Consider the following 24,067-nt stretch of genomic DNA (forward strand, 5'->3'; position numbering starts at 1 on the left):
ATTTTGTTGTTTGTTTACACTTTAGAATATAATATAACATATATAATATATATACATACATATATAAATATTATGGCATAAAAGGCAATAATTTTAAAACCTTAAACATTTTTAAACATTTAAAGAAACAGAAGGAACTGTGAGTTTACCTGTATATAGTTAAAGTCAGATGCATCTAAGAAGGTGCAAACATAACTTTTATTCATGACAGAAATTGGAGAGTTTGCCACCTCATAAGAAACTGAATTCAATTGTGCATCAATCTCTGACTATAATAGGCATGTTACCAAATAAAACCAAGAATGTATTTTACTGCCATTCAACCTTTATCATTTCATAGCTCACTGTAATTGTCAAGTTCTGAGTTCTCAAATTCCCAGCCTAATTGCTTTAATTTTCTAGTACATGGCCACCTCTCTAATTATGGAATTTGTTTGTTTGCATTCAAACTCAGAGAGTAGTGCATTTGCCATTGTAACATATGTGTATGATGAGAATTGAAAGGTAATTTGCTGCAAGAATTGTGTTCAGTAATGAATGCTTGCTACACTCTGAGATGATTATGAAAGCGGAACATTTATGTACCCAACGTTGATGAAATATGTTATTACTTTTACTGGTTAAGCAAAAGTAGGCCACATGTTGTCTACTTATCTTCATTAATGTATGCCCTATCAGCGATTCAGGAATTTCAAAGCAGCTGTCAAACACATACTACTGACATTTATGATTATGTGTGTGTGTGTGTGTGTGTGTGTGTGTGTGTGTGTGAGAGAGAGAGAGAGAGAGAGAGAGAGAGAGAGAGAGAGAGATGTGTGGTGTGTTATATATTATATTCTGAAGCCCAAAAAGATGACCAAAACTTAGGAAAAAAATTTAAATGTTATTTCCATATTTATGCAAGTATTTTTTCTTTTAGATTGAACTGATTGTAAATGATTGCATTGATTTATCTTGCTATGTTGCAAGACAAAGAGATCAGAGAGCTAGTTCTAAACTGAGTTTGTAATAAAGGTAGGACTTGATGGGTATAATTACTTAGGTGCGTTCTTGAAAACCTCTGCAAGAATAATGAAATCTGTACTACGTTGTTCAACAATGTCACTCACTGCAGTGTTCTTGAAACCTCTAGGTTACAGCCATTACCTTTCAGGACTTGCCCAGTTGTAGTCTCTCCACACTGGCAGAGTGCTCAAGTCTTCAGCTCCTCTCTCTCCGACGCTGTGGGTTAACTTCCTTGCAGGGCCTGAGCCACTGCACAAACCTTAAGTACATCGATGCACAGGCAAGTGGTTGGTTTTACTGTCATTTATCATGTAGCAAATATTAAAGGGTTTCAGGTTTTTATCTCAAAAAAGTGATAATTTGAAGACATAGTAAAATAACTTGATACACAAAGTTTAAAGCAAGTGCAATGGCCTTTACCTCCTAGGGACTGGCTAGAGAAGCTGTTGATATCCAGAGCCAGAAACTAATGATTTTATGAGTCCTATGGTGACTATAACAAACAACATTATTTAAAGTAGTATTATCAAAAGCAACCATGTGATTTCTTGTTAATTTACAGCAAGGCTTGGCTTAATATTTTGTATGGTGTTGACTTGGAGCCTTTTATGGTTGTCGCATATTAGCCGGGTTTCAAATTTCCAAAACTTCCTGTTCTTTTCCTTTTTTTTTTTCTTAGTGTTCTTCCAGATATTTGCCAGTCTAAAAGTTCATATCAAGCTTCTCTCTGCATTATTGTGCCCAGCATATCATTGGCTGAGCAATGAGTACATGTTGGAGGGAACCATATATGTGCCAATATTTGGTTCTCGGGTTTCATGGAAACTGTCACATTCATATTCCTTCACAATCTAGTTCCCTCTGTCCTCTAACGATTCACATTTGGAAAATAGTCGCATGTCTCAAAGACCACAAGATCTCATCAGTCTATGCCATTATCTCAAGAACTTTGCACCTAGATCATATTCTGGTAAAGGACCTGATTTTCAGTGGGTTTTCTCAGGTACATTGTGGAAACATTGTCCTCACAGGTCAGAGAACTGCAAAGTAAATTGGAAAGTTATCCTGCCTCATATACTCAGGAATCATGCTAAGATAGAGCTCAGTTAACCACCAGAACCTTTCCCATCTAAGACCACAAGCACCACGTCTAACAAATATTTCAATGTGTTCAATTGGCTTGTTCAAAATATTTTGTTGTACTGTCCTCTATTTATTTAAAGAATATTAAGCAAATATAAAAAATTCAGGTATAACAAAAATGTTTCCTCTGGATAGTATAGCTATTTGCATGATTCATTTAGAAATGAGATACTTATTTGTCAATTTAGAGATTGTATGTTAACCTTAATCATTTTGAAAGGCTTAAGTATTATCATTGAAATAAAATCATTATATTTGTACTTTTTTGCTCTAGGAAAACCACATTGAGACTATCAGTTGTGAAAATTTGGAAAACCTCTCTGTTGTTCTTCTTAATAAAAACCTGCTGACTTCTATTCATGGTTTTGATGGATGCACTAATATCCAAAGCCTTGAACTTTCACATAATAAAATCACTCGAATAAGTAAGAGCAATTTTAATATTTAAACGTTTATTTTGCATAATTGTATCTTTTTTGCATAATTGTATCTTCTTTCATTCATTCGTTTTTAGAATTAGTCCCTCCAAGAACTAGGGAGCTATCTTCATTGGTAAAATGTTGACTTGCAAGAAGGAACACCTTACTTTGATGTATCTCCAAGACTTGTATAATGAGTCCTGGGAATATATGAGTGAGATACTCAGTGGTAAAAGTGATTGTAGTTCAAGCATTATGACCTGAGTTTGGATCAGAGAATCTAGCTAAATGTTGAATGAGTGCGGGAATCTTCAGAGAAATTTAAATCCTGCAGCATGGCTGCTCTGGCAAGGGATCACATTCCCAAACCTATATATGTTGGTTAGGCTGCAATGACACACCTTTAATCCCTATGGTTGGAATATAGACACACCCTTAGTTTACACCTTTCATCTCAAACAGTCAAAGTAAAGTTAGTTTGTAGAAGGAAGCAGCCACTTTTGAAAGTGATGGCTAATTGAACAGCAGACGAAGTCATGAATCTAAAAAAGATTTGACAAATTGAATCAGAGATAGTATGTGCCCAACTTTCAGAAAAACAGACAGGAAAGAGAAGCAAACTAAGAGCAGCAGAGAGTTGAGTCAGGAGTGGAGCGCAGTTCCATGGGCACAGTTCAGCTGAGTCTAGCAGTGCAGTAGAGTTCAGTTGAGTTCTATTTAATGCAGTTCATTGCAGTTCATTTGAATGCAGTTGTCTTTAGTTGAGTTTATGCAGTTCTGTTGAATTTGTAGAGTCAGTGCAGTCAGGGCAGTTCAGTTTGTGCAATTTGGAGGCAGTTTTTTCAAGCAGAGCAATTCAGTAAGAAGCCAAGAGAAGCCATTTTGAATCATTCAGCTTGGAGAGCAGTTTGAGCAAGAACAGCTTAGTTAACAGACTGTCGGAGTTCAAAAAGAGTTTGAAAGGGTGAACTTATTCAGCAGTAAGCCTCCAGGATGACAGTTATGTCTGGTGCATAAAAGTTACTTTTACAAAAATCTACCTATAATCCTAGTGACCAAAGAAAGAGACAAGAGACCTTCAGTACAAGCTAACTTTACTTTTAAAATTTAAAATTAAAATTATCAGTGAGCTCTGGCACTTAGACTTTAACACAACATGCATTTACAACGTTTTACCATGCATCTACATATTTTAACATGCATATAACATGCACACTATATACACATATGTGCACACACATGTATGTGTGTGAGAAATGAGAAATCAAGTCATGCTTGGGAGCACATATTTGTAATTTCTGAGGTAAGGTTGTAAAGATACTCAGAAATCGGAGGAATCTGGCCAAAATAGTGGTTCCCAGTTCAATAAAGACATGTCATAAACACACACACACACACACACACACACACACACACACACACACACACACACAGGCACTCATGCACACATAAACAATGTAGAACAGTATCACTCATTTGCATATTTTACTGTTTTTATACCTGTTTAATGCAGATTAGAAAATTGCATTATTTTTATATATTAAAACAATAAGATCTTTGTGTATTAAATGGGTAGCCATTAGTAGTTACTAAAGTTAAGACACTCATTTCTTTGTTTGTTTTTTTTTTTCTTATAGAAGTGAATTAATCTCCACTGGGGAATTTACAACTCACTTCTCTGGCCTGGGTTCACTGACCTTATACTTGTTTCACTTCTTGGTATTTGAAATAATATTTCTTTTTTACTTGCTGATTTCTACTAACTATATCACTTTAATTGATCCCTTTTTCTTTCATGGAGGGTACCAATTTTCATTGAGCTTCCTGTTGCTTTATATCTGAATGCTCATAACTGTGTATCTACAATTCTGTTTTTCATGATTTCTAATCCTCTGTTCTGATACTTTATCTTTTACATATGTATCATATATATATGTAATATATATGTATATGTAGTATATGCAATTCCTATAGGTCAAATATGTCAATGTAAGCAACTAGATCATTTTTCTATTGCCATGATAAAATACTCCTACAAAAGCATCCTAGGGAAAAAGGCTTTCTTTTGGCCACAACTGAAGGGTATCATCCATCACAGTTGGGATATTCTTGTGGTAGGAGCCTAAAGTAGCTCTTCCTATTGTATCCACTTTAATATTCACATATTCCTTTCAGCAGGCTCTGATCATATTTTAATTGTCTCTGTAGCTGTAGGTTGAGATTTAATTAAAAAAACTTTATTGTTCTTTCTTGTTTCTCTTTCCGTCTCCTTTTGTTGTAGGCAGAGAAAAACTTGCATTTCTACTGTTTAGAATATTAAATAACTTCCTGTCAGTCCTACAATGGGTTGATTTTAATGAATAAAAGGAGGCTGGATATTTTTTCATTAAGAGACAATTTTCTTCTATAAGGTCCATTCAGTTATGTTATTTAAGCTCTCTATTTGGTTGTTTTTACACTGAATGGGTTGTTTTAAAAGTCAGTTCTTAATGTGTGAATAACAATATATTGCTTTGTATACTCTTGGCTTTCTGCCAAGAGTACTGAGACTCTGAATTTCTATGGTTTCAAAACAGATTTTATTACTTTTATTGTAGAAATCATCTCATCACATTGGTCATTATCATTAGTAATGATAAACAGCATTTTATTTAGGTCTCAGTTCTTTCACTTACTCAGCAGGGTGTCTGCTTGCTGGCAGGAAGCACCGATGAGTCATAAGTTGTCCACCAACAAAGTGCATTCATTCAGTTCTCAAAGGTTCTCTCTGTACAAATTCATTCAGACTGAATTATGACGATTTTAAACTTATTCTCTCTTGTACTAAAAGTACCCGGTATGAAAATATTTATTGTATTTCTTTTCAGTAATTTTCTGTATGGTAGGGCACAGTTGGATTTAAGCACTACCCATCAGCCAATCCCCTCTATTTTATTTTGGAAAAAGAAAACATCCTTGTTTTTCAAAGCCATCTTTTTTTTTCAGTTCTCTTAAAGGATATACTTCAAAGAAACAAGCAAGCAAACAATCAAAACCCAAAAATAATTCTTTCGTATTCTGGTCCTCTGTTCTTCTAAGACATACTCAGAGACCACCCATGAATTTTTACAAGTGGAAATATTGAAACTCTTGCTTCATTCATTATTGATTTTGAAATTCTAGTGTAAATACATATAGGAAAATGTGATATTTTGTTGCTGAAAGTAAGAGCCTTGATAATGTGTTATTCTGTTGGCACACTCTAGAGTACTTGAGTGAAGTAAAACCAAAAGCAGAAGCTGTTTGTAATAAGATATGGCAGAATAGCCATTTTTAGTGGCAGTAATGCTGTGTGTGAATTTGTATAAGTAATGGATTTCCTGGGACAGGATATCTATAAGATTTATGTGAAAACTGCCCCAGCTTTGATTGATGTGCTTGAGGTATCTCTGTAGTACAGAGCAAACAAGGCTAAGATGTCTCTGCTGTCTGTTGGGTGTAGCGAGAATGTTGTATTTATTGAGTGTGAGGAGACTGTATATTTGCAAGTGCTTTCCTGACGACTAGTGGAATCTGTTTTTCATCTCTAGAAACAGCTTAGAAATTCTGGTCCAGCTAAAGGGAAAGATAGATTTTGTCATTTGGGTGAATTATAGTTCTTAAGAACTCTCACGAAGGAGCACAAAGACGGATTAGTATTTATAAGTCAGTGAGTTACAATTCAACTGTATAATTTTTCTTAAGGAGGTGAAATAAAATTGGCAGAAAAACCATGCTATTTTATGTTTTCGGTTTCAGATTTAACTGGTTGCCAATGCTTTGCTAAGCTCCCACCATGTTTGTGGTATGCACCAGGCTTACTCTAGCTAATCTTTATCTTACTGATTTTTTTTCTTTTGGATTAAGTAGACATGGATAGTGATTTTACCAGTAATCTCTTCAAAGCAATTCATTTGAAAGTAAAATTAATTTACTATAAATTAATAATATAATACAGAGACACTATGGAATATCAAGATTAACTTTAAATAAGAGATACATTTTACAAAAATAATGTTAAAATGAAGTGACAAAACTGATTTTTAAAGTATTGCTGATTTTAAGAGTTTAAATACCTACATGTAATATCTATTGGAATATAGATATTTTACAACCATAATTGAAAAATATGTTGAATTGGGAACTGAGAGGCAGTGTCAATAATTCTACATAACAAAGTACATACTATGTTTAGAAAATGACACAAGTAGGTAAGCCAACTTTTTGGAGTATGTACTTTTGTACAAACTGTATAGTAATACAAAATGCACTGTTCATGTTCTTAAATTACCAGAACCTTCTGTCACTTTAAGTGCATTTTCATTGGAGAAGAATTTGAGTGTATCAAATTCAACATGAGCACACAAATGTTTAAGGCTCAAGTTATATTTTGAGAATTTATTTTTATCAGAATCAACATTGGGTGTTTTATTATTTAAATTGTATTTTATTTTTCTTGAATTTGCTGTTCATAATTTAGTTAACATTGGTTGGTCAGCAGTTAAATTGGGTGTTTTGTATAATTTGTAAAATTTGTGTCTTTTTTGTGTAAAATTGGTAAAAAAAATTTCTTTCTATTTGTTAGTTGAAGAAACAATTTTAGAATACAAGTAGGTCATGGTGGTTAATGTTTCTAAAATTAGCCTTCAAGAAATCTTTAGATTTTGAGTTTTCTTGAAATTGTTTTAATAGGTAATGCCATGGAAAAACAAGTAATTTACAACTAAGTGATGATCAAGTGTTCTATATTTTTTAATTTTCATGTTGGTTCTTAATGACTTGAACAGAAACATTAAAATTATACTTTTTTTGCAAAATAACTTCATGTTCTATGAAAAGCAAGTTTTATTTGTCATTTACAGAAAAAGCAATTTGCTGTAACAGAAAGAGGCAGCCTTTGTCCAAATACTTCAGCCATGTGCAATTTCACTTGCCTTTCATGTCAATGCTATAAATAATTCATTGGTGAGGGTAAATCACGTCTTCCTACCCACACTTAAAAAAGCCAAAGCTCAGATACTGGAGTAAACCAGACGAAGTCACAGTGCTAGCAAATGACATAGGCAGGATTTGAAATTCACTCTAGCACCTTATTTTTTTTTTGAGATAGGAATATAATTATGTCATATGCTTATAACACAACTCCTGCAACTAAAGCTCAAATTCAATGTATCAGATGTGACAGAGATATATCAAGATTACCTTTTTTCCTTAAAAGATGCATTTGATGCAATATCTATAAAAATTCCAACACACCTCTACAAAGGCACGGGAAGAACAATTCTCAAAATCATCTAGAAAGCCAAAAAACCCAGAATAGCAAAAACAATTCTTTTTTTCTTTTTTTTTGAACAACTTTATTTTAAAAAACAAAGATAAATGAACAAATTTTAAGCATTTTTGCATTAAAGTATATGAATACATTTTTACAAAAACAATTCTTAATAAGGAAACGGCTGGGAGAATCACCTGACTATAAGCTCTACTACAGACCAATAGTGCTCAAAACTGCATGGTCTTGGTACAAAGACAGACATGTTGATCAATGTAATAGGATTGAAGATCCAGAAATTAAACCACATACTTACACACATCTTTGACAAAGAAGTTATAATATACAATTAAAACAGAAAGTATCTTCAATAAATGGCTAACTGGCTGACTGTGGAAAAATGAAAATAGCCCAATATTTGTCACCTTGCACAAAGCTCATGTCTAAGTGGAACAATGGCCTCAACATAAAACCAGATACACTGAATCTAGTAGAAAAGAAAGTGGGAAAGAGCCTTGAACTCGTTGGCACAGGGGGAAATTTCCTAAATGGAACTCTAATGGTTCACACTCTAAGGTCAAGAATTGATGAGTGGGAACTAATGAACCTTGAGAGCTTCTGTAAGGCAAAGGACAAATTGGCAACCTACAGATTGGGAAAAATCTTCACTAACCCCTCATCTCTTAGAGAGCTAATATCCAAAATATACAAAGAACTCAAGAACCTAAGGACAAAAAAGGAAAGAAAACAACAACAACAACAACAGAAGCAAAAACACCAACCCAATCAAAAAAATGGAGCATAGAACTAAACAGAGATTTGACAACAAAGGAATCTTGAATGGCTGAGAAGCACCAGAATAAATGTTCAACATCCTTAGTAATCATAGAAATGCAAATTAAAATGACCCTGAGATTTTACCTTACACCAATCTGAATGACTAAGTTTAAACCCTTAGGTGACAGCACATGTTGGTGAGGATGTGAAGAAAGAGAAACACTCTTTCATTGTTGGTGGGATTACAAGCTGGTACAGCTACTCTGCAAATCAGTCAGGTGATTTCTCAGAAAATTGAAAATAAATCTACCTGAAGACCCTGCAATATGACTCTTGGGAATATACCCAAAAGATGTCCCACAAGGCTACAGGGGTACATGTTCCACTATGTTCATATTGGCCCACAAGGCCACATTGGCACATGTTCCACTATGTGACAGCCAGAAGATGGAAAAAATTAGATGTCCCAGGACAGAAAAATGGATACAGAAAATATTTTTCATTTATACAATGGAGTACTACTCAGTTTTTAAGAACAAGGACATCCTGAGTTTTGTAGGCAAATGAATGGAACTAGAAAATATCCTGAGTGAGGTAACTCAGACCCATAAGGACATGCATGGTATATATTCACTAATCATCCAAACAAAAACATACAGAATGCCCAAGATACAGACCACAGAACTCAAAAAGTTCAACAAGCTGAAGGGACCAAGTGAGGACACCTTAGTCCCACTTGAGACGGGTAAGAAAGCAATCACAAAGGGGGGTGGAGAGAGCTGGGAGGAAAGGGGTATGTGGGGAGGAGAAGAGGGGAATTTGATCTGGTATTGGGTGAAGGAAAAGGACTGAAGCCCGGAGGGCAAGCAGAAAGAATGGAAATATGCAACTTCAGGACATAGTAGGTGTGTGTGTGTGTGTCGAGGGGGTGCCTCAAGAATGTATCAGAGACCTGGGAGGTGAGAGACTCTCAGGACTCAAACGGAGGGACCCAGATGAAATGCCCTACAGTGTGGAGGGGGAACTTGAGGGGACCACCTCCAGCAGAAAGACCTGGACTCAAGTGTGGGATGGGGTTGCCATTCCACAGTCAAAACTCTGACCTATAATTGTTTCAATCTGGAAGAACTACAGGAATAGAAATGGAGGGGAGCCTGAGGAAAAAAGGATCCAGGGACAGACCAAACGTGGGATCCAGCCCAAGGCCTGACATGATTACTGAGCCTATGGAGTGCTCACAAAAAGGGACCTATCATGACTGCTCTTTGAAAGACCCAACAAACAGCTGAACAAGTCAGATGAAGATATTTGCACCCAACCAATGAACAAAAATTGCTTACTCCCGTGGTTGAATTAGGGAAAAGCTGGAAGAAGCTGAGGAGGAGGGTGATCCTGTAAAAGGACCAGCAGTCTTAATTTTCCTGGACCCCCACCAAGAACTCTGTCACTGAACCACCAACCAGACAGCATATACCAGCTTACATGAGGCCCCCAACACATATACAGCAGAGGATTGCAGGGTCTAGGTTCAGTCAGAGAAGATGCACCTAATCCTCAAGAGACTGGAGGCTCCTAGAAGTTTAGAGGTCTGGTAGGGTGAGGACATCCTTGTGGAGATGGGGCCTGGGAGGAGGTATGGGATGTGGAAGGGTCAGAGGGTGGACATGGAGGGGAAGGAAATCTGAAGTGTAACAAACAGATTAAATAAATAGAAGAAAAATTAAAAGATGTATCTGAGTTTTTGAAGGATAGGGAAAGTAAAATTCTATATATATATATTTTTTCCTGTAGAAATGTTTTTCACTAATATGCCATGATCTTTCGCGACCACTAGATGGCACTGGATCACCTTTTGAAAAGCACAGTGCCTAGTGTACTGTAAAAATCTACTGTTATAGTTAGCAAATGGAGAAAATGCTGACCACAGATTTTTGCCTAAATCATGACAAAATCATGACAAGTATTTATAGGTTTTGGTGTTTCATTTTTATTAATTTTTATTAGATGCTCTCTGTATTTACATTTGAAATGTACTCCCCTTCCCCAACCCTGCTCCCATCCCCCCCCCCACTTGTCTTCATGAAGGTATTTTATTGTTTTTTTGTTTTTTGTTTTTTTGTTTTTTTTTTACAGATTTTAAAGGCATTTTTGCATAGAACTATACGTGATTTTTTTAAAGGTTTTATAGTATGCATTGAAAACTTACTAGTTACAATGAGCATAAAACCATCCTTATCACCCTCTCCATTCCATTGCCTTGGCATTCCCCTACACTGGGAAAACGTACCCTCCCTGGACCAAAGGCCTCTTTTCACACTGCTGCCAGACACTGCTATCTTAAGCTACATATGCAACTGGAGCCATGGGTCACTTCAGGTGTGCTCAATGGTTGGGGTTTAAGACTACATGGGAGTTGTGGAGGGTTTGGCTGGTTGATAATGTTGTTCTTCCCAAGAGGTCGCAACCCCTTTCAGCTCTTTCAGTCATTTCTTGAGCACCTTCATTTGAGTTCCCCTGTTCACTCTGATGGTTAGCTGGAAGCATGCACATCTGTATCTGTATGACTCTGGCAGGACCCCTTAGGAGGCATCTATATCTGGTTCCTGTCAGTAAGTATTTTTTGGGATCAGCTATAGTGTTTGGGTTTGGTGGCTGCATATGGGGTGAGGCAGCCTCTGAATGATCTTTTCTTCAATCCCTGCTCTTCTATTTGACCTTGTATTTCCACCTGTGATTGTTTTCTTCTCCTTTTTAAGAAGGACTGAGACATTCCCATTTTGGCCTTTCTTCTTTTTGAGCTTCATAAGGTCTGTGAATTGTTTCTTGGGTATTCAGAGCTTTCTGGAGCAAGTATCCACTTATCAGTGAATACATACCATGGGTTACCTCAGTCAGGATGATAGTCTCTAGTTCTATCCATTTGCCTAGGAATTTTATTAAGTCATTGTTTCTAATAGCTGAGTAGTACTCCATTGTGTAAATGTACCACACTTTCAGTATCAATTATTCTGTTGAAGGATATCTGGGGCTTTTCCAGCTTCTGGCTATTATAAATAAGGCAGCTATAAACATCATAGAACATGTGTCCTTGTTAGATGTTGGAGCATCTTTGGGGTATATGCTCAGGAATGGTATAACTGGGTCTTCAGTTAGTGCTATGACCAATTTTCTGAGGAACCACCAGACTGCTTTCCAGAGTGGTTGTACCAATTTACAACCCCACCAAGAGTGGAAGAGTGTTCCTCTTTCTCCACATCCTCATCAGCAACTGCTGTCACCTGAGTTTTTGATCTTACCCATTGTGATTGATATGAGATGGAATCTCAGTGTTGTTTTGATTTGACTTTCCCTGATGACTTGGGATGTTGAACATTTCTTTAGGTGCTTCTCAGCCATTCGTTATTCCTCAGTTGAGAATTCTTTGTTTATCTCTGTACCCCATTTTTAAAAGGATTGTTTGATTCTCTGGAGTCTAATTTCTTGAGTTCTTTGTGTATATTAGATATTAACCCTTTTGGATATGTTTCTTGACTCCTGATTTAGTGTTCTTATGTCTTTTCTTTTTTTAGAGCCCTTGTGAATTTTGCACTAAAACTAAATCTCTTAAGCTTATCTGAACTCTCTATGTATGGAAGAAAAGTCCTTGGACATAACCCTCTCTAAAGAGCTAAGATAGCTCAGACATTCACATTGCATTTAATAAATATTTCCTAGCTACTTTCACATCTTTAATTGTTCTATTTATATTTGGATAGTTTTCAAGTGACAGGAAATCTCAATACTAAAACAGTCCATGTTTTCCTGCCTGGGACATGGTGCTACCCACAATGGACAGGTCTCTTCACACCCAATAATATAATCAGGAATGTCACCTGAAAGAAACTTACTTGGCTTAAGTTCAAGCATACTTTCCAGGACAGGAGGCTTTAAAAGAGATTTTGAAAGAATTCCCTTTAGTAACCCTTTCTATTTGTTATTGTTGCAGTCTTTTATATAATGTTTTTGTTGTTTGTTTTGGTTTTAATAAAGAGAAAGACCTGTCTGTTATCTTGCCTAGGAAAGAATAGTTTTCATAGGAGCACTGAAGTAATATCTTAGCTCCATTTCTTGTCTGAGTGAAAAAAAAAAAACATGAAAAACACACATTACTAGATAAATAGTTTATCTGCCTAATCATTCCATCATTGCAAGGAGGTCGGGGCAGTTGGAACTTGAAGCAGTTGCTACTAATGTTACATTCACATCCAAGAAGTAGAGAACGTGAAATATTACTAGTGTTCAGCTTCCTCTCTCCACACGTAAAGAGTTCAGGATACCCTGACTAAGGAATGGTGCCACACCGAAATGGGCAGATCTCACAGCAGCTCAAAAAGTCAGGTAATCCCCACAGACATCTCCACAGGCCAACTTGATTGGATAATACCTTCCTGAGGCTTTTCTGAGGTGAACCTACACTGTGTTACCCAAAGTAACCTTGATGTTCATGTATATTTTGTTTTAGTCTCTTCTATTGTTTGCTTGTTTTTTTTTAATTATAAGATAAAAAGAGGAAAGGAGCAATTTACGAATTAAATAACACTTTCCCATCTTTTTAGATTCCTTATTTCATCCTAATATATTTATTAGATCATGTTACTGTTTAATCTGCTGTATAAGTCTTTTTAGATATTTATTAATATACTTTCCTTGAAATTATACTCCTTCTGAGATAACAGATTTAATATCTGAAGATTTATATTTATTTATTTTTTTGTTTTATTGTATATATTTCATTAACATAGTACTTATCCTTTTGAAGTGCTCTTCTGCACACATTAAATATTATTTATAATAATCTTAAAAATAAAAATAACACTCACTCTATAAATAAAAGGAGCAAGCAGCAGTAAGTAAAACAAAACACCGTGCCTAGAATAACAGCTAATTTTAGAGTAGACCAGGACTGCAGAACTTACTCTGCTCATTTCTAGTGCTGTGCTGCCTATTTATGGGATGTGCTGCTAATAATTTTAGCATATTCATGCATAGCAAAGCTGGTAATGATCTCCCCCCCTCCGAATGTGTGTGTGTGTGTGTGTGTGTGTGTGTGTGTGTGTGTGTGTGTGTGTGTGTACAGATTCATAAGGGAGCATGCATGTCACTACTATCAAGGTTCCTTTGCTTGGTTGATTAGTTGGTGTGTTTTTGGGAAAATCTCATTGGCCTTGGACTCCCCAACTAGCTTAGGGAGTATCTGTCTCTGCATCTTTAGTGCTAGGTGACAAGTGCTCACTTTCTTTACATGGTATATAGAAATTAAAATCAGGTCCCCAGCCTTACAAAGCAGGAAGTTTATGAAATATATAATGTCCCCACTCCTAGAAGAAAACTTTCCTTTACATGTATTTTTATTTTTGAAATTATATCATCATTATTAATCTGTGTCCACCACTACCTCCTCATAAACTTTCTCATATATCTGTCCTTGCTCTTTTTTATATTTTTGGCCTCTTTTTATACATGGTTGCAACATGTATATATGCATATACATATATATTCCATATATTCCTAAATACAATGTCTTCATTTTCAATAACATTGTATGGTGAAATGAGAGTCATTCTTCACATACTTTAACTGAAACAAGTGAGGGTAGATTTTATACTTTTCTAAGACTTCAGGCCTGTCAAGGTGCTAAACAAGGGTGGAAATGGTGGAAATTTGAACCTACACATAGTGTGAGGGAATCCCTCAGAATGTTTAATATTTTACCCCTCAGACATTTATCATTTACCTCTATTTGGAGCCTTTGGGCTCTTTGGTTAGCACCAAAATTCCAATCAGGTACTTATGGGATAAATTATATTTAAGGAGCGTTTTTTCCTGTAATTTTCTATACAGTATACAGTAAACACCAAATGTATATGGAATTCTCAGAAAGCAAAATTTATAAGTTAATTGAGAGTTTAGGCTTTTTATATTGGAATATCCGTGTTTCCTCTTTATCAGGTGGAACCAACATATTTGTGACTTCTGTTATATGCTGCGAAGTGGGTTTATGTTAAGGTGATACATGACTGGACAGTGGAGAGGTAGGTGAGGAAAGAGGCTGGAGGAGCAGTAGAGGAGGTAGGCAGAGATTGATGGAGGAGATGGAGGCAGAGGTGTGTTTCTCTGGGCACATCTCTAGCTTGATGAGGTTAATATGATTATTTCTAAGGTTTTCAATGGGTCTAAATTATTTTTTCTGGATGGGAAGTTTATATCTTTGTCCTCTGGTTATAAGCTTATTTTGTAGAGGGTTTGTGGATTAAGAATTCAAAATATAAGCCTGTTTGATAAGTTGATCATTGTGAGTCATGTTTGTACCAGCCAGTGGAGGAAAGGAACACACCAGGGTGGTCATATCCACCTGGGACAGAAGCAGCAGTGGAGGTGGAGTGAACCACGCCTGAGTCCTTGGAAGTGGCCTGGTCCAGCCTGGTTAGAGATCCCCACAGCTGTACTGTGCCTAAGAAAGCTACATATATCATTAGCACATGCTATAAGGTTAAGACACTTTTTCATATTTACCACAAAACTGTGATGTATTTGGGATGATGTTGTCTTCTTTTTGGTCCTCCAACCCCTTTCTTTGATGGTAGGCATGATGCTAGCATTCCTTAAGTCTCTGTCCCCCTTCCCAGTAAATGAGCAGGAATAATTTTCATTCCTGAAGGAGAAGAAAATCTTTTAAATTTTGTTTTGGGGTGAGTATGGAGGAAAATACACTGAGCCTACAATATGCACTTAAAATATCCCCAACCTGCATTCAGCATATGCAATGATTAATACACAGAAGACTTGTAAATTACATAAAAATAAATTTATCATGGTGGATTTACCCAATCAAATTTCATTTATTTATTTACTTACTTACTTATTTACATTCCAAATGTTGCTTCCCTTTTTGATCCCCCTAACAGACTTCTTCCTCCTCTTGTCCATCTTCTTTGCCTTTGAAATGGTAGCACTCCCTGTATTACCCTATTCTGATGTATTAAGTCTCTGTAGGATTAGGCACATGCTTTTACACTGAGGGCAGACATGGTAGCCCTCTGCTACACATGTGTCAGGGGCCTCAGACCAACCTGTGTTTGCTCTTTGGTTGATGGTTCAGTCTCTGGCAGCTCCTAGTGGTCCAGGATATTTGACACTGTTGGTCTTCCTGTATGGTTGCCATCTACTGGAGTGTCTTTAATTCTTCCCCAAAATCTTTCATAAGTGTCTGCAACCTTCATCCAATGTTTATCTTCGGGTACTTGCATCTTTCTCTGTCAGCTGCTGGACAGAGCCTCTTAGAGGGACACTATGCTAGGCTCCTGTCTGTAAGCACAGCAAAGTATCATTAATAGTGTGAGGAATTGGTCACTGCCAATGGAATGGGTTTCAAAATGAGATGCTAACCATTTGGATTTTTCTTCATTCTCTGCTCTGGTCTTTGTTCCAGCATTTCTTTTAGATGGGACCAATTTGGTATTGTAGGTAGGTTGGTCTCATCATCCATTCACTGAAGGGCCCATATAGCTACTGGAGGTCTCTTTAGGTTCAATATGCAACTGCCAAGAGTTCAGGGTCAGGGGGATTCTCTAGAAAGTCTGACAGACCTGAATAAGGTAGGTTTTTTGGAGTCAATGAGGTGACCTTAGCTTAAATACCCAACAGTAGAGATATGCTACCAAACCATGTTTTAAGCACTAAAGTCTTACTTTATGCTGTAAAACCGTAGAATTATATGTCATACATGTAGGCTCTCCTGACTCCTACAGTCTTCCTTTATACTGATTCTTTTGACATTCTTAAATCAGTTATTGTATAATTCCAACATAGTAAATATTTCAAGTGTTGTTCTTTTGCTTAAAAGGATATACCTCAACCTAATTCTTGATTGTTGAATTGTTATTGTCTTTTTTAGGAGTTAGGTTTATTTTCTCATTGTTGTTGTTTTCAATCAATTTATCTGATGCTATTTTTTGTTAATGGTTATATTTTTCCTTTGTCTCTTTGTGTCTGTGGCAAACTTACTCCAGGGCAGTACCTCCCAAACATTCTAAAAACCATTCTACCAACTAGGGACTAAATCTTCAAATCTATATTCCTATGGAGGGTGCTCTCATTGGGACCAACACCAAAGCTTAGTCAAGGATATCTCAGTGGTATGAGGCTTGAGATATTCTCATTCTACTGAATTGAAATCTTTAGATAGACTTTTAAATATCAAAACCACTTTTTTGACAATAGCTATAACTAGAGTTCATTTTAAAGTTGATACTGGCTGATGAACCTAAGGGATTTCACACTGACAGAATGTGAAGCATGAGCCACTCCCCTGGGACAGAAATTGTTAGCTGGTAGATTGTGGTATGTTGGCAGAAAAGGATAATGTGATACAGTGGGTTTGGAAAGATAATGCAAGCCAACTAGAGCGAATTCTGTGGGTCATTTGAAGACTTTTCTCTATCGCTGAAAATCCACAAGTAATGAGATCCATTTTTTCCCTCCACTACTGTAGCTCTTATCGTGATAATGCTATTAATGTCTCTAGCATGCAAGTTTACAGTGATATCACTGCTGTCAAGGCCACTTTGACCCATAGTTTAGATCATTATGCTTTACATTATGTGCAGTATGTAATTTAGTATAAATAAAAGTATCTTTCACAATTTAAAGACACGTTTCCATTATATTTCCCTGTGTGTCATATGACTCCTCTCTCCCTCTCTGCTCTGCCAACGGCTCTATTGTTTTCTATGCTGTCCTATTTCAGCTTCTTTTGTCAAAATCTTTACTTCTTCCTGCAATGTAATATTTAATCCATTTTTCTCATGTTGAGTGACACCTGAAAAAAGTTAAAAATCAATATATTTGCTACTCTGAGTTCAAATAAAATTGGTTGAGAGGAACAATTTCATGTATTGTGTTGTTTCAGAATTCTCACTTCCCAATATATGCACTATCTATTTCTCTCAGTTTTCAATTAATAATAAGCCAGGTAACTAAACATTGTATTCCCAAGACTATGCACAATGTCCCATGTCTGTAGTCCTAGCATTGGGACATTAGTGTAGGAAATCCAAAGTAGCATCTCACACTGTTGTAACAAATTCCATGCCATCTTGGGTTTACAGGGAAACTCTGTATGAAGAGAAGCAAAAGACAAAACCAAACAAACAACCCCACAAAATACATAATACACATATAGATATAGATGTGAACTTATCCCCAAATCTTGTCTGCATGGTATTATCTTTCAGGGAGAATGTATAATACAAGTGTAATAATAGAAACTTGTATATTCCAGGTGGTTTAGAATCTTTGAAATCTCTTCAGCAACTAATTATGGACCACAATCAGTTAATTAGCACTAAAGGTCTCTGTGAAGCACCCACCATCATGTACCTGGATTGCTCACATAACCATCTCACTGATGTTGATGGCATTGAAAACTGTGGATTACTCCAAATAGTAAAGTTGCAAGGAAATTACCTAAGAGAGGTAAATTCTTTAATTGATTCCTATAACTAATGTTTTTTTTTAATAAAAATATCTACCATACACTTGGAAAAAATTTCAATAATTCTTCTTATTTTTTAATTATCCAACTGTATGTTATTTCCAAGCTATCATTTTTTTTTACTTTTTAGATTTTGATAGAATATATTAGTTATACATAATAATGGGTTTCATTCTGATATTTTCATACATATACATAACATTTTTTACTGTATTTACAAAACACATTATCATCTCTTATCTACTTCCAATACAAATTATCTCCCTTTTGAGCTAGGTGCTCTTTACATAATTTTTTATGTGTGTCAAAGGGGGTAGAGAAACACAGAGAGGGTTTCATTAGGTCTGTGATAGGAATATAGGTAGACAGTTTTTGAAGTTGCATGGAAACCCCTTTATCAACTACATATAAATCATCAGAGAATGATAAGGCTTCATGTAACACCTCCCATTCAGTGACTAGGTAGGTGTTGACATCCCTAGTCTTGAAGAGACCTTGTTCAAGTTATCAGAACTGCTATGTGTTTGAGAATGCCCTGAAGACCGTGTTTCACACTCTTCTACCTCATTCACTCAAGTACCAACATTTTTTCTGCTCCCTCTAAGATGTTCTGTGAGCCTTGGGGAGAATACTATAGATGCCCCGTTTATGACTAGGCATTCAGTACTAATTTATTTTCTGTATTTTCATCTCTTATGAGTCTTCCCGATACTAATATAGAACTAAGCAATCTAAAACTAACAACAGTAATATTATATGATAATAAAATTGAATTATTGAATTTTTCAGAAGCACACTCTGTTTAGTTAAGAATATAACAGCAGTACCTTTCCCATTAGAGCATATGAACTTCCCATCTATGAGGATTTATACCAGCTTTATAATAAAAGAAAGTAATTCTCTCCCATAGGGCAGGTGTCAAATCTAATCAGAAAGCAGTTGTTTAAATCAATAACAGATGAGCCATTATTGAACTACCATATTCAAAGCACTGGTCTTGTGAGTACAGCTGAACTCAAAGAGCACAATGAAGTTTAAAGGTTGATGATAGTTCTCTCCCAAAAACACCTCTATAGCATTTTGCAGCTTTTTAAAGGCCACATGGCAATGAAGTTCCAGCCCAGTTCTATTTTGTTTCTTTACTTCTTATGACCAAGGTATCTATAGTCTACATCAGTGGGCTCTAAACCAGCTGGTTCTGGTGAACAATCAAGAACTGTAGCGAATGCCACTGTTTATTATATTGTTTAGGGACCAACAACATACAGAAAGGAGCCCTACTGGTATTGGAATCTTCATTAAGTGACCTGTAGGCTTTATCATATACTAACTATACTGGGTATCATCAATAAAACACTTTTCCTGTTTTTCATTAGATTCCCTTATGATTTTTCCACACATGATTAATTTTATCTGACCCTCAAACTCGAGCATCTTTCCTTTCCTACATGTATCATTACATTCTACATCTCTTAAGTAATATTTCCCTTGCTCAAAGCCCCTTTTCATTATTTTATTTTTTCATCAACTAGTAAAGCCCGCAAATGCTTATAGTGTCTTATAAATCTAACTTAACATAAAATTTGCAGAACACTAAGTTACAGCTTATTATAATATTATGCTTTACCTATATCATGAGTTGGACCACAATTACCTATTTTGAAAATAAATTTTATTTTGTCATAAAATATCTTTTATAAAGACTATCAAAATAATGTTATTTTTGGGTGGATTCTATCAATACTAAAAGATGCAGAATAATGTAATCTGGATTATGGTTTAACTTTTATTAGAATGTAGGTATTGTAGACTTTGGTAGAATCTATACTTTTAAATTAGGGTACAAGGTATTTTACCTACTATCAAGTAAGAGTATGTTCAATTCTAGCCCCCATCCTTAAGAAATCACGTTCTGCTCAGAGAGCTGCATTTGGAAGACAACAGCATCTCAAGTGTAGAAAGACTTTCTTCTTGTTGGCTGCCTTTACTACAAGATCTAAGTATCTCACAAAACAGGTGAAATAAATTTTTATTCTAGAAATGGATTCAAACAATAATTATTTGAAAAATGTGTTGCTATATACATAAATATCTCAAAAATTGGGAAATTGGAATTTATCAAAATTATTTCATACACAATTTCACAATGTACAAAGATAACCCTACTGTTTTAAAACCAAAGTTGCTGACTAACACTAGGCTTTTAGTAAAATTATATCAGTTCATTCTCCTCATATGGCACCTCTCTCTCTAAAATGTACTTTTAGAAATATCTTGTGGCAGGTTTGTTTATGTTTATAGATATTTAGTCTCTGGAAAATACAGAGTACAAGGGATGTAACCCAAGAAGTTAGACTCTAGAGAATTAAATAATCCTATTAAAATGGAGTACAGAGATAAACAATGATTTCTCAACTGAGGAATATTGAATGGCAGAGAAGCTCCCAAAGAAATGCTCAACATCCTTAGTCATCAGGGAATGCAAATCAAAAGAACCCTGAGATTCCACCTCACACCAGTCAGAATGGCTAAGATCAAAAACTCAGGTGACATCAGATGCTGGTAAGGATTTGGAGAAAGAGGAACAATCCTCCACTGTTGGTCAGATTATAAAATGGTACAACCACTCTGGAAAGCAGTCTGGAGGTTCCTCAGAATATTGGACATAGTAGTACCTGAGGACCCAGCTATATCACTCCTGGCCATATACCCAAAAGTAGCTCCAACATCTAACAAGGACATATGCACATCCATGTTTATAGCTGCCTTATTCATAATAGCCAGAAGCTTGAAAGAAACCAGATGTACTTCAACAGAGAAATAGATACAGAAATTGTACATATTCACAGTGGAGTACTACTCAGCTCTTAGAAACAAAGACTTTATAAAGTTCCAAGGCAAATGGATTAAACTAGAACCTATCATGCTGAGTGAGGTAACCCAGTCACAGAAGAACACTTATGGTATGTACTCACTTATAAGCAGATAGTAGACCCAAAAGCTCAGAATACACAATAATTCACAGAATTTATGAAGCTCAGTGATAAGGAAGGCCAGAAGGTGGATACCTCAATCCTTATTAGAAAGGAGAACAAAACTCTCATGGGAGGAAATAAAGGGACAAATAGAGGACCAGAGATTGAAGGAAATATCATTCAGAGACTGCCTCACCTGGGGATCTACCCCATATGCAACCACTAAACCCATGCATTATTGCTGATGCTAAATAGTGCTTACTGGCAGGAACCTGATATGGATGCCTCCTCAGAGGCTCTGCCAGAGCCAGACTGATACAGAGCAAGATGCTTGCAGCTCACCATTGAACTGAACAAGGGGACCCCGATGAAGGAGCTAGGGAAAGCAGTGAAGGAGCTAAAGGGTTCTGAAATCCCATAGGAAAAAGAAAATTATCAACTAACCAAACCCACCAAAGCTCCCAGAGACGAAAACACCAACTAATGACTTTGCATGGAGAGACCCATAGCTCCAGGAGCGTATGCATCAATGGGAGGAGAGGTCTTTGGTCCAGCAAGGGCTCATTTTCCCAGTGTACAGGAACTCCAAGCCACTGGGGTGGGAATGAGTGCTTGGGAGAGGAAGAGCCTTAGTGGAGGCAATTGGAGGGGGAGGGAGAATGGGATTTGGGAAAGGGGATAACATTTGAAATGTAAATACAGAGAATATTCAATTAAATAATACGAAAAAAGAAACAATGGGTTTTAGTCCTCTTTCTATCCTTGTCTTTTGTAGTTGTTAACATGGGCTTATATTTGAACTTTAGAAGGATATAATGTGATCCTCAGATTGTCTTAACACTACATGAAATGAGTACCTGCAGCCAAAGACACAATATAGATGACCAAACCAATGTACATTTAGACTAAAATGTTGTATATAGACAAAATATCACCAAAATGTGTGTCCTTTCTCCCCGTTCTTAGTATTTCATTGAAATCTGTTGGCTGTCACATGGTTAGTTTGCTCACCACAGGCATGTGGAGTAAAGTGGTTAGACTATTTATAACAAATTAATTCTTTGAGTTATATGATGTTTACGAGACAAGGAGAGAGGACAAATGTTTGTATGCTTAGAAGTTGTATAAAATTATCTCTCAATCCCTGCCAAGTAGTGCTCATATTTGTAACATGTTTATATCAAATGATTGAACATCCATATATCAGTATTTAAGAATTAAAAACTAAATATACATTTTAAAATCACTTTAGATTGTTTTAATTACATCTATTTATGAAAGCTGACTTGCATTTTACAGGACATTGTTTGAATTTGAAGAAAGTTCCTTCAGTTGGAACGGTATAAGTACTTTGGACCTACCTGAATACATAGAATCATTTTACAGTAAATACAGTCCCCAAATTAAAAGATCAGTTGTGTTTTAGATTATATATAGTAAACCATGCAGAAATGGGCACAGCATACATACATACTGGACAGACATAGTTCTTAAACTACTAGAAAACATTTTAATTAAGAAATTTTCAGCTGGAAAGGGTCTGCAACCCCTTGGGAAGAACAAAATTATCAACTATCCAAACCTATCCACAGCTCCCAGGGTCTAAAACACCAACTAATGAGTTTACATGGAAAGACCCATCGCCTGAGGTCCATATGCAGCAGAGGATAGCATTTTTTGACATCAGTGGGAGGAGAGATCTTTGGTTCAGTGAAGGCTTGTTTCACAGTGTAGGGGAATGCCAAGGAGCTGAGGTGGGAGAGGGTAGTTGGAGAGGGCCCACCTTCATGGAATGAATGGGAGGGGGAGGGAGGATAGGATTGGGGGAAAGGGGATAACATCTGAAATGTAAATGCAAAAAAAAATTCAGTAAAAAAAGGGGGGGAGGAAGAAATTTTCAGCTCGATCAATTTTGGTTTTAGAATTGATAATTGTCATTAGAATAATCCTTTCAAGTCATTGTTATTTCAAATTTTGTTTACTTCGATATAACATTTGAGTACACAAAAGGCACTTCATATTTGAGAGCTATAACAATGAAGAGCAGGTGTCATAACCATAAAAATATCTTACAATCATTTTTACCATTTTAGCTTTTTCTGTACAAAATGTTATCCTGACTCAAAATAAGCAGCAGGTTTTCTTTCATTCATGATGCCCAGAGTTTACAGAAATCACTATGCACACATATATGGTGTGGTCATAGAGACAAAACTGCCTATGAACAAAGGCGGCAGGCAGCAGTGGGAGCACAGAGGTATGTGAGGGATACAGTCAATTTACAGCGCACATTGTTACAGAAATGTCCTTATGAAAGTAACATTTATAGTCATTATAAAGCAATTATATACTATATGTAAATTATGTAGACCCCGTTGTATTTTTAATAACACTGCCACATTTTAAAATACCTGTTATGCTATAAAATGTGTTGTGTATGTCAGAAGGAGCTACTAGTAAAGCAGGAGACCTGAAGACACACGAGGGAATAAAAGTATTATTTCCTAATAATATTATGAAATTAATACATGAAATTATTGTTACTTTCTAATGACATAATATATACGTATATCAAGCCTTAGTTTTTTTTTCTCAGCTGATTTATTTCTTTAGCTATGATCTGTGTCACAGTGTTCTCTCTGTGAACTGTCTACAGAACCATAGAGTAGATATTAAAATTTGGATAGGACAGTTCAAGTTTGTGGTTTGAACCTTTTACATCCCAGTCAGTTGACACTGGGCATATCTTTTCATTGTCTGAACCTTAACTTCTTCCCAAGTATCAATGGGCTGCTGTTGCCTGCCTTCCAATTGCCAAGTTCTAGCTGTCATTCTGATAGGGAATATGTGTGTGCCCACTTCAAAAATCAATGAATTTATAATGCAGATTATATGTATTTATATATATACATATATACATACATAT

At 36.0% G+C, this 24,067-nt stretch overlaps 1 protein-coding gene across 1 annotated transcript in view; it reads left to right on the forward strand.

The window, feature by feature from the left end:
- LRRIQ1 (leucine rich repeats and IQ motif containing 1) overlaps positions 1-24,067 on the forward strand; it is a gene marked incomplete at both ends in the record, with an annotated part of 187,224 nt that overhangs the window by 34,051 nt on the left and 129,106 nt on the right. Inside the window, 4 exons of the mRNA XM_080935379.1 lie at positions 1,133-1,285; positions 2,423-2,573; positions 17,954-18,147; positions 20,055-20,182. Of these exons, the coding sequence (XP_080791505.1) occupies positions 1,133-1,285; positions 2,423-2,573; positions 17,954-18,147; positions 20,055-20,182 (626 nt within the window). The remainder of the gene's footprint in view (positions 1-1,132; positions 1,286-2,422; positions 2,574-17,953; positions 18,148-20,054; positions 20,183-24,067) is intronic.

Source organism: Micromys minutus (assembly GCF_963924665.1).
Source record: "Micromys minutus genome assembly, chromosome: 22".
NCBI lineage: Eukaryota > Metazoa > Chordata > Mammalia > Rodentia > Muridae > Micromys > Micromys minutus.